The sequence below is a fragment of the Grampus griseus genome (assembly GCF_964374135.1).
Source record: "Grampus griseus genome assembly, chromosome: 1".
Classification (NCBI taxonomy): domain Eukaryota; kingdom Metazoa; phylum Chordata; class Mammalia; order Artiodactyla; family Delphinidae; genus Grampus; species Grampus griseus.
Genome location: NC_139017.1, coordinates 165,511,743 through 165,523,940, shown reverse-complemented (window position 1 = coordinate 165,523,940; position 12,198 = coordinate 165,511,743). Strand labels below are relative to the sequence as shown.

At 46.8% G+C, this 12,198-nt stretch overlaps 1 protein-coding gene across 1 annotated transcript; it reads right to left on the bottom strand.

Annotated features, from left to right (window-relative positions):
• Window positions 1-5,434: 5,434 nt before the first annotated feature.
• Window positions 5,435-10,593, bottom strand: LUZP1 (leucine zipper protein 1; the record flags this gene model as incomplete). Its single annotated transcript, XM_082667030.1, has 2 exons — window positions 7,513-10,593; window positions 5,435-5,590 (listed from the first exon to the last, which is right to left on the bottom strand). The coding sequence occupies exons 1-2, from the start codon at window positions 10,567-10,569 to the stop codon at window positions 5,435-5,437; spliced, it is 3,213 nt and encodes a 1,070-aa protein (XP_082523156.1). The 5' UTR covers window positions 10,570-10,593.
• Window positions 10,594-12,198: the final 1,605 nt, after the last annotated feature.

Sequence of the window (12,198 nt, the reverse complement as noted above, 5' to 3'; positions counted from 1 at the left end):
TAAAAGAGGATGTTTATATGAAGGAGAAAATGGTTTGGTCTGGTCAGAAGACAGGATTGAGGGGGGTTCCCATAAAAGCAAAGGGTTTCCTGGTCTGTGGGGCTAGACTTCCCCATTGGGATTGTGGGGTGACCGTGTGCCAGGGGTAGGAAGCTGCAGGTCAAGCATATGGATATTAGGAAACTGAATGAATTTTCAAGATAAGACACAAGCCTTGACACAAAGTTTGGGTGGGCCTCTGGCAGACCATCCTGTCTTTATTCCCCTAGATTCCCTCCATGGGTATATGCTAACTTTCCACTTCTGTCCAAGGTATTGATATAAAAGTTTAAGGAGATCAAGGGTTTAGGTAACATAGTGGAAATTTTCTATTGCTGCTGTAACAAATTATCATAGCAGACTCTGAAGGAAGATTCCATTTCCTTGCCTCTTTCAGATTCTAGTGACTGTATTCCTTGGCTTGTGGCCCCTTCCTCCATCTTAAAAGCACATTACTCCAATCCCTGCTTCCATCATCACCTTCTGTTGTTCTGTAGTTCAGATCTTATCTCCCTCTTATAAGGATACTAGTGATTTCATTTAAGGCCGACCCAGATCTCTCGCCCACCTCAAAATCCTTAATCACATTTGCAAACTCGTTTCTGCCACGTAAGACTAAAACATTTTTACAAAAAGGGAACAGTGCCTTTTTCTTCCAAAGGGTTCCTAACAGACTATGTTACTGTAAGTTATGTACATAATCTGCTTCTGGAAGTTGGATTTTACTCCCGTTAGTCAATTCTTCCCTATAATTAGTTTAAATGAGGTTTTATTCTTAGTAAGATTTAAGGGACATTACATTGGTGGTCTGACTGGAAGATGAAGATGGAGAGGGCTTTTTCCTCATCCTGGAATGAGTGACAACCATGGGAAAAATTTGCACACCAGGATCAGGGCAAGTGGTGCAACTATGATGTAAAGGTGAGAAGAGCGTGTAGTAGAAAGTATATTGACTTTGGACCACAACCTATATTTGAATCCTAGCTTTCCCATGAATATTGTTACCTCAGGAGGTTAGGGTGTCTGATCCAGTGGTATGTGGTCTTTGAAGAGTTTTTGTTTTTTAAATAAACGACATAGGCAGCTTGGGAGACGACACAGATGTGAGTGTGTGTGTGTGTGTGTGTGTGTGTGTGTGTGTGTGTGTGTGTGTGTGTGTGTGTGTGTGTGTGTGTGTGTGTGTGTGTGTGTGTGTGTGTGTGTGTGTGTGTGTGTGTGTGTGTGTGTGTGTGTGTGTGTGTGTGTGTGTGTGTGTGTGTGTGTGTGTGTGTGTGTGTGTGTGTGTGTGTGTGAGTGATGAGCCTAAAAGTAAAATGTAGCAATGAAATAACTGCTATATGATTCCAAGTCCAGTTACATGAGTCCGAGGACATGTCCTTTCCCAAGCCTCAGCTATGTTTCCAGTCCTTACGGCATCAGTAATTGGCTGAGTATTTTCAGTAAATGTAAATGAAATATACTAGCTGCACCAGTGCACAGCAACAGCTGTACACAGAGATGACATCAAGAAAAATGGCATCACTGACTCACACTCACACAAAGCACATGGAAACTAGGGAGCTTTATTGGTTACATATTGTGCTGCAGAGCCAACAGAGACAGCATTAGAGCCAGAGGATACATGCAGACAGGCAGCTTCAACTATACACATGCACCCAAGGAGCCCTGAGTCACTGCTCATGGCTTCGCCCTGGTTTCCAGCGACAGGGTCTGGCCTCCTTGGTCCCATGCTTGGAGCTGGAATGTAGGAGAAGCTGCTGCACCTAGACTCCAAGGGGCAGGGGAGAGACCAGAGCACCTGCCTGAGCAAGTAGGTGTGGACCGACAGATACTGATGTGTCCCCTAGCAAGGGGGCCTATAATGTAATAACAGTTTATTTGAGGGCTACTTCCCTAGCCCTCCCGATCTTTAAAATACAAAAAAAAAAAAAAAAAAAAAAATAGACTTTATTCTCTTAAAAATAATACATTCCATTCAGTACATGTTCTGAGCTGTGAAGCAGCAGGAAAGTAGGGCCCCTTTCCCTATGATCTTGGTTGTGAGGCTTTGAGGAGAACCCTGTTGTTCCCCACCCTGGGGTATTTAAAAGGTAATCCCTAAAAGCAGCTCTTCCAAAGCAGTCTTGTCAGAGTAATGATAAACCCACACCAACAAAGGCAGCTGGGGACCCAGGGGCAGGGTCCCTATTCCTTTACTGGGAAACGATAGCACATGGCACTAACTCACTAAATATAAAGAACTAAAACTGCCCCAGGATGGCAAGTCCAAGAGCAACACAGACGCTCCCACACCCCACGAGGGTGATAGCGTCACGTGCAGGCCTGCCTGTGGCCGAGGCTGGAATTCTTGGCCCCACTGCAAATCCCTGTGGCCCACCCGGGAACTGTTTCCTTGCTACGCAAAAGCAGAAACAGCCGCAACTTCTCTGCCCACCGTCCCTGCAGCTTTCTCTGGTTGTTTCTAGTACCAGAGTGGTGACAGACAGGCGGGGGCAGGTGGAGGAGACCAGCTCCTAGCACTGAGCCAGCTCTACTTCCTCCAAGCAAGCAGCTCTGGAGTGCCAGCTTCCCAGACCTTACTAGGAACCCTCCCACACCCCATACACCTGCCAGTAAAATTCCGAGTTAGAGCCAAGCTGCAGAAGAGGCTGGTCATAAAAGTGGGTTTGTTGGCTGGGACAGAGGGAATATTTGGCTTGATTAGACAACTATTCAACTACCAGGTCTCCCATTTGGAAGTTTCCTCCAGGACCCCTGATGGTGAGGCCTGGGTCCAGACGGTCACACCTAGGTTGCTTTTCAGAAACAGGCCTTCCAACTTTGGAATTTGACAGCCAGCCTTGCCAGCCATTTGAAGCCGAGAGGAACTGAGCCTCTAGCGTTCACCTGCTATTACAAATATATTTTCTGCAATGCTGAGGACATTTAAAAATAAAATCTATTTTACAGCGGCTCTAGAAAGTGTGCAGATTAAGGAAACAAAATATTTATCCTGAAATAACTGTTACAATCAAACCCTATTGCACTCAGATTTTAAGATAGCAGCCCCAGCAAAAGGGCACCATAGCTGCCCCTCTTCCACAGAGCATTCTGGGTGGTGGCAGATGTTGGTGCTGCTAAAATGTGGAAAGATCCAGACTTTGGCACCAGGAGCTACAGCACCAGAATCCAGGGCTCCCAACGCCCAAAAAGACAAGAATTACTGGCGAGATCTTTGTAGGCATCGTTTGGCGCCCTTCTGTTTCCACCAGCAACGAACCACAGACCTAATTTCCTATAGCCTCAGTTGACCGCCACAGGGGTCTGTTTCCTTTGGACTCTCAGGGTTGACAACCAGTTAAGAAGAATGGCAGGAAGGCTACAAGTGAGAGGTTGCAGCCTTGAGCCAATGACCCAGGAAAAGCAGCAGGAAGAGATTTTGAAAACAGCATCTTGAGTATCTGAGGCAGCAATGTGAAGAAAAGGCAAGCCACATGACAAATACCCTTAGATTGGCAAAACTCCAGAAAATGGAAGTATAAGCAAAACACTCCTGTCCGTGAAAGTCAAGTAGGTGCTCCCCAAGCCTCCTCCAGGATCGCCAAATCTGATGCAGACAAGGGAGGGGCAAACGCTGGTTCCCACCCTGAGCGGAGGCAGGGAAGATTCAAGAAGCACTGGAACAGGAGATACACACCTTGTGCTGTGGAAAGCACGTGGCCTGCTGTGTGGCACTGGGCAAGGTTGGTGTTGAAAAGGGCCGCAGAGACCATCTAACCTCACCCTTTCCCTTTATAAACTGGAAAAGTGAGGCCAAGGGAACTTCTCTGAGTTCATCCTCATGACATTAAAACATGGGGAACTGGAAAGAATAAGGCCCAGGAAAACAAAGGCGATGGGAAGGACACATGTAAACCCATTTGGACAATACCTTCCACGATTAAGACTCACCCCCCACAGGGAGGAAACAAAAATCTTAGAATGCCAGATTTAGGATCCTTAGAGACCATCCATTTCAAAGAACTCATTTTACAGATAGGGAAACTGAGGCCCCAAGAGGACAACGACTTGCCCAAGGTCACATAGCAAGGAAGTACAAAGCCATGAAGAAAATTCAGCTTTCCTGACTTCCACTCTAATGCTCTTTCACTATGAAGGAACAGTGTCTGCTTCATAAAGGTAGCCTTTGAAAGGGGATCCCTTCTTTGAACTGAGAGAATGCTTAGAAAAAGCAGTGCCAAGAATGTACGGTTCTTTCCCCACGTGATTGGTATAAGGAATCTAATCAATTTTTCTTTATGTGGCTTCCTGAAAGGTTTGCTATATTTTGAATTGTATGAATCTAGGGCCCTTGATGGGCACGTATTACCTTTCCTCCAATGAAGTCATCATAATGATAGCTGGTTTGCAGAAATCATGGGCCCACTTCTGTAGGAATGCATCAGCTTGGTAAAGTGCGATACCTCCTCCACGGGGGATGAGGAGGAGGAACAAAGTCCATGCCTTTCATGGAGCCATTGCTTTGTGGAGTGACTACGGGGAAATTGCTTCTTCCTGTCTACTTTCCCCCGTGCTGGCGCTTCCTAGAAGGCAGAGTATGCTGGGTCAGGCCCAGGTTAGTCTGGGAGTATTCCAAAGGAGAAAACAACGAAGTCAGCCTGAAGTCTCCAGCCACAGGAGAGGAGCAGGCAAGGCCAGCAGCATGTTGGTGCCCAGGGAAGGAGATGCATGAGGCTCGTGCACTTCCAGGTGCCTTTGGAAGGTGAACAGAGAGCCGGGGTTGGTGGGGGGGGGGTGTGATGTCATTCCAGTAGGTGGGTACCCGTGTGCTCTGCCCCCAGCAATCAATGGTCAGCCCGGGGGCCCAGTCAGAGAAACTTCAACCTAAAGGGTAGTTCCATAAACCCCTGTAAAAGTCTGAGGAACTCCACAGGGGAAGAAATGGAACCCCCTAGATGGAGCTGATGGCTGGTGGGTGCACAGGCCCCTGGGGCAAATGAGGAGTGAACTGGATGTGGTGAAGAGACTAAGAAATCAGAACGTTAACCACAGAAGGGGTTGCCCTATGACACAGAACCCACCAAGGAGCAGAGAAGAGATTTGGCTGCTGTTGTGTGGCGGGGATACAAGGGGTTTCTATGTCTTTCCTCATGTGGGGGCCAGAGTGGCCCATCCTACCTGGGGGACGGGGACAAGGAGAGTAGACTCATGCATCAGGGAAGGCTGGCCCTGGGTGACCATGTCCAGCTTGTAGTTTCTGATTCCCTCTGGCCAACTGGCAAAAAAGAAGCCACAGCCTGGCTCTCTGCCAGTCTCCCAGCCAAGGCCTAGTTTCTAGCCTGGCTCCTTCACAGGGCAGGAAGGCGCAAGAGCTGAGAAGCAGGAGCAGAGGAGACAGCAGACTTCACCAGCTGGCTCAGTTTTCCTCAGCACAGGGCCTGTTTGGCCGTAACCGTTCCTCAGCCCGGGGTCGCCCAGGCTCGGGCAGCCCCGGCTTTGCACACAGTTCAGACCTTTCGAGGGAGTTGTGCAGTCGCCTGTAGACACTGAGTGTGCAGTCGTCACCTTCCTCCTGTGCCAACAGATGACAAAAGTCAGCTGCAGAGAACAATACAGTGAATAATAAGACACCGTCACTCCCCACCCCAATGGCCCTCTCTAACAGGGAGATGTGGTGCAGACCGACCACAGCAGAACTGCAAAGGACTGGCCAGTATCAAAGTTCCACCTACGAACTCCAAGCTGCTGAGAGCTCCTAGGGTAGACTGGGAGGCTCACAGCTGAACAGGAGCCCTAAAAAGGGACAGGACCAGGAACAGGGCCACTGGAGTGGGACCTCCAAGTAGGGGCCAGCATTACTGGAGTGTTGCACGTGCAGGCTGCAGGCCTCTCAGGGTCAGAGCCATTTGCTCGCTGGAGAGGCAGGGAAGTATGAAAAGGAAGCTGGACAGCTCTTATCCTACTTCCCACCTACAGACTACCAAAAAGCTCACATATACCTTTCCTACCATATCTCATCTCATATGTGCCCCTCACCCTATATTTCTCAGACATCCACAGTTTTAGCTTCATCCAACTTTCTCTGCACTCCTCTTCTACCAGAATTCTGCCCTTTTAATGTTCTTGTTGCTCCTCCCCAGCTAATGCAGATCAAAGAATGAGTGAGAAAGTCTGGTTGGCAAGGTAAAAAAGAGCATTGGATTTAGAGACAAGAATCTTGGATTCAAATCTTAGCTCTTCCAGTAATTCACCTGGATGGCCTTGGTGAAGAGACCCTTTGTGTCGCTGACCCTCCATTTCTACATCTAAAAAATAGGGATAATATCCCCACACACACACCAGGGCTGTTGGAGAGACTGAATAAGACAGCGGGTGGGGAAGTGCTTTAAAGTACCCTGTAAAGACGCAGGGCTTTTCAACTTAACACACAGTCACCACCTGCCTTTTAAAAGAAAGGAACAGGGACTTCCCTGGTAGTCCAGAGGTTAAGAATCCGCCTTCCAATGCAGGAGGCACAGGTTCGATCCCTGGTTGGGGAACTAAGATCCCACATGCCATGGGGCAACTAAGCCTGCATGCTCTAGAGCCCGCGCGCCTCAACTAGAGAGAAGCCCACACACCACAACGAAAGATCCCGCGTGCCGCAACTAAGACCCGGCGCAGCCAAAAATAAATATTTAAACAAATAATAAAAGAAGGGAACAATCTCTAGGTCAAAAACATCTTTCTTCATCACAGGACTCACATCTAAAAGACACTCCTGGGGGCTTCCCCTTCATATGTTGTTCTGGCACTCTGACACTCATATAAGGAGAGATTCTAGATTTGTCTATCCAGTAACAAGCCACACTGAACCAGCCCTGCCCTCAGACTGATGACATAATGGCCTACATAGATGTCTGGGACAAAAAGTGATGCTCGGGCATAAAGCTTATCCAAGTAGGCCCAGTGTAAGCCCCAGCGCTCCTCAGCCCCTACATGCCAGCAGCTGGCAAAGATCTGCCTAAACTGAGGCAGCCAAAGAACTCATTTCCTTGGCTCCATCTCTGCTCTACAGAAAGCCACTGTGCTTCCTCCTTTAACCCAGAACCTCCCAACAGCTGCAGCTGATTCTTGTGCTTCTAGGTACTGCTCTGTGGGGCTATAAGGGGAGCTCCTCTGGCGACCAAGAGAACAGAGGCCACATCTCTCTCCTTTTTTGTAGCCTTCATATGTGAAGGCAAAATGAAGGAGACAAATTGGGGAAAAGATTTTGGAAATGCATGCTGCTCTCTGCCAAATACCTTCTTCAAGGTACTTCATTCTTCTTTAAGGCCAAATCCACATTATTTTCAACAGTTCTCTGAACTACCCAGTTCTATTCAGTGTTTCTCAGCCCCAGTCTCCATAATCCTGAGTCACACAGGCCAGGGCAGAGGGGAACAAAAAAGAAAGTAAAGGAGAAAAGGGGAAAGTGGAAGGAGAACAGGAGAGAGGGAAAGAAGTGGGACTTACCATGCCTGCCAAGTGGTTCCAGGCTTCAGCCGTGACAGTATCTCCTACCCGATTCCGACGAGTGAGCACCTCTGACACGGTGAGGCTGCTTTGGGTCCTTCTGGAGGAGAGCTCGGGGGCATCCCCTGAGTTGCCTACCCTTCGAGTGCCCTGCTCAAAAAGGTATGAGCTGGGCTGTTCAAGGTCTGAATAGTCTGTGGAAGATCTCTGGATGTAGGTGTTGGTAGATTCCACATTTTTACCTATTCGAGTCGGGGGGTCTTCTAAAGAGTTCAAGTCTCGCCTACTCTTCCAGGCATTTCTCACAGTAACGTGTCTGGCATCTGACGAGCCCACTTCTAAGGGGCCACTATGGCTTTTCCACCTGATTGTCTCCGCTGTGGGTGCATGGCTATTCCTCTCCACAGGATCGGATGGCTTGATTATAATGCTGCTCCGAGAGACCACCGTTTCTGGCCTGTTCTTCGGGGCCCCATCTCCCATTCTTTCAGCTTCTGTGAACTGCAGGGTGATGTCATGTTTGTGAATGGAGAGCTCAAAGGGGGAGCTGACATGGTTACTAACCGACGTGAGCTCTGGTGGCCCAACCTGGATGTTGCTGGTGGATGTGTGCCTCTCCCGCAGGGCCTCGCCTAGAGCAGCTCTCGGGCTGCTGTCAGAGGGGTAGATAGTTATACTGCTTGTCACTTTGTTTGGCCCTGGTTTGGAAGTAGACTTCTGTTTTTCCAATGTGGCCTCGGTTCCAGATCCTCCCATGACTTTTTTCACATCCTTATCAATGATGACAGGTTTGATGATGGCTCTAGATCGCAAGGCCTCTCTGGGGCTAAAGGGCCGCTGGCTTTTTACCCCGGCACCATTGGCCTCTGGGAGCTCCATGGCATTGGTGGAGGCTCTGACAGGTTTCCCAGATTCATTTTCTGTTCCCACATCTTTATCATTCTCAAAGAGGGAGGTTCTAAGTCCCCCTCGGGATTTGGCCTTTTCTCTAGAGTTGGGCTGTTGCTTGGGCTCTGGAGTAATGGTTGTGTTTACCAATTTGGCAGTAACAAGAGACACCATGTCCATATCATCATCTGAGTCTGGCTTCTCTCTGCCACTGGATTTGATGACTCGACATCTCAGGGCCTCATGCTGACTACTGTCTTCCATCACAACTGCTATGGGTTGATCAACTCCTTCTTTACTGGGGGTTGAAAAGCCCTGAAGGATGTTCTCTTGGCTTCTGGAGCTATAAGGATACTTTGATAAAGGTGGAGCCTTGGAATTTGGGAAACTGGTATCAGCCTCTGGGCCGTTGGCAGCCTTTTTCCCCTTAGAGAGCCCTTCTGAGGAAGATCTTCTAGATGTTGCCAGAGCTCCCACGGCCTTAGAACTGCCAGAGTCTGCAGCCTGAGTTATTTGACTTCCATTGCCAGGCACCTGCCCCCTCTTGCCAAAGAGGGCCTCTGTGGAGGTGTCAGAAGCCTTGTCACCTCTCCCTGATATGTCATTGGGAACAGATCCATGGGTGGTATCACTAAATGTTCGTGTCGTCTTCTCTACTTTCCCCTTCAGCCCACTCTCAGTACCTGGCTTGGGAGTGCCCTTCCAAACTTTATTGTGCTCCTGGGCAGCTGGCGGGTAGCGGCTAAGCACTGACGGCTGTTCCCTGGACTTCTTCCCTTCACTCTGAGAGGAGCCAGATGCGAATCGATCTTCAGTTCTCTTTGTCTCCTGAGTCCCACTGTCTGCACCTGCCCCTGTGTTGGAAGCTTTGGCTGCCCTCCTGTTGGTAAAGCTGGGAGAGGAAACCTGCCTGTTGCTCAGAGGATAGTTTTCATTGTTGAGAACAAATTCCCTGTTTCGGTGCCTTTCCCGCTTATGCTGAGGGGACAGTTCCCGGGGTGTCTGCTTGGACACAGGTGCCTCATTCCCATGCGCTCTAAACTTAGTCCTCTCATGCCTGCCTTTGCTGGACAGGAAAGCATCTTCCCCTTCTACCTCCCCGTTCTCTAATTCTTTCTGTTTCTTGATTTGTAGCTTTATCTCCTCCAGCTGGCTGGCTAAGAGTTTGTTTTTATTTTGTTCACTTAAGTAATTATCCTGAAGGTCATTATTTTTGGCCCTCATTTTCTTAAGCTCTTCCTCCAAAGATTCAAAATGCTTGATTTGTGTCTTAAGTTTCTCAATCTCTTGGTTAAGGTCTTTTACTTTGTTGTCTTCCTGATTTCGGTTCTTTTCATTTTCTGATTTGTTTCTTGTTTCATTCTCTACCTGCTTTAGATAGTCCAGAGTTCCCTTCCTTCTTGATTCTTTGGACGGCAGTGTGGAAGAGATACCATCCTCAATTCGTAGGTCATTCCTTTCCAGAAGGTTAGAAGCATTCCTTGTATAATCTCGGTTCATTTTTTTGTTCTGCTCCAATTTTTGAGTGAGCTCTTTTATCAGTTTCTCGTTTTCTTTCTCCTTTTCATTCAAGTATTTTCTCTCACTTACAAAGGTCAGAGTTAATGATTTCAGCTTTTCTAACTCTGACACTAAACTCTGCTCAGTTTTATCCAGCCGGTCCTCAGAAGATTCTAGTTCTTTCACTTTGACCCTGAGCATTTCCAGCTCAGAGGAGATTTTCTTTGTCAGGTTTCTCTCCTCATTCAGGCTCAAACACAGTTGGGTACAGTCATTCTTACTCCTGCTAAAGGCCTCCTCTAGCTTCTCCAGTTCAGCCATTCGTTTCTGAAGCCGCTCAATCTCAGATTTTAGCTCCCGGGTGAGGTTTTCCTCCTCCTCAAGTTTCTCCTTCATCTGCTGACAGAGATCCTCTGCTCTCTTAATTTCCTCATCTTTGCCTTCGATTCTCAGCACTCGCTGACGCAGCACTTCAATCTCAGCCAACATGCTGGAGTTGCTGCCTTCTGCCTGAATCACCTTGTCCTGGAGATCCAGGAGCTCATCCTCTGCTTTCTGGAGGTTTTTTGTGGCTTCCTCCAACTCATCAAGACGGCGGCTTAGACTCTGTAACTTAAACCGCAGGTGGCGGCTGGAAGCAGTATCCTTGTAGCTTGTAAATTCAGCCATGTCTACTGCCAGCCAATGTGGGCTCCTAGAGGCACCCAGTTCCACTCGAGGGGATGAGAAACGGTTACCTTTCTCTTGGCATCCACAACCTTCTTTGGCAGCTCGAGACCATTATCAGTCTACAGAAGAAAAGCAGAAAGCATGTCAGGCAGCAAATCTAAAACCTCTACTTCAACTCCCAGTTGTAAAGAGTTCCCATATGTAATTCTTGTGCCTAGAACATGGCAGGTGTTGAAATTTGTTGAATGACTGAATTTGACTAAACCTGCAAGAAAACACTGGTTCTTTATGGCTGATGCCTAGTTTCACCCTAATGAAGAATGCCACCAATGGCAGCATGGCAAAAAGACACAAAAATGCCTCATTTACATGACCAACTGTTCGATATTCAGGAAGCAAAGTCCAACCCAAGAAGGATAAAAATAAAATCTGCACCTAGAAGCATCATAAGGATACAGCAGAATACCACAAGGTATTTTAAAAGCAGTAAGGGGTGGGGGGGAGCAAATAGTCTATGAAGAAATAACAACTGAACTGGATTCTCAGCAGAAACTTTTAAGTGGACATCAAGAAGATAAAAGACATGATAACAAAACAAAACGAAAAGACATGATATAACATCTTTAAAAGTTCTAAGAGAAAATAACTAACCTAGAAGTAAATCTCCTAGAAGTAAATACCAAGAGAAACTATGAAAGAGAGATATAATTAGTCAGAAACACTTTAAGAACAAATAAAAGGAAAATAAAAATTTAAGTGTTTATCACTGAAAAAACTATTGATAGACGTACTTCAGAATACAGAAACTGATCATTTAAAGAAGGCATTAGATGCAAGAAGGAAAAGAAATTAACCCAGACAAGCACTGATTGATTCAGTTAAACAATAAAAATCAATTAGGGATTGGTTTTATCCTGCTCCTTCTCCCCAAAGTGGAACTGAAACACTAAACAATAATAACATGTAAATCATAAAGAGAGAAATCAGAATTCAAGTGTTCTTAGAATGTTATATTCTTTGCGAAGAGGATAGTGTTATTATAACTAACTTTAGACCTTGTTAAGAATAGATATTAATCGTATATCTGATAAGGCATTAATAAGCAGAATATATAAAGAACTTCTACAACTTAACAGCGAAAAAGAACCTGATTTAAAAATGGGAAAAGGACTTGAATAGACATTTCTCCAAAGATGATATCCAAGGACGACTACTATCAAAAAACAAAAAGTGTACAGATGTGGAGAACTGGAACCTTTGTACACTGTTGGTGGGAAAATGCTATAACTACTATGGAAAAACATGATGGTGTTCCTCAAAAAATTAAAAACTAATTATCATATGATCCAGCAATTCCACTTCTGGATATATATGCAAAAAATGAAAGAATGATCTCAGAGGGATGTTTGCACACCTGTTTTTTTTTAATTTTTCTTTTGGCCACACTGTGCAGCTTGCGGGATCTTACTTCCCCAACCAGGGATCAAACCCAGGCCCCTTGCAGTGGAAGCGCAGAGTCCTAACCACTGGACCGCCAGGGAAGTCCCCATACCTATGTTCATAGCAGCATTTTCACAAGAGCCAAAAGGTGGAAGCAACCTAAATGTCCATCAGTGGATGAATGGATAC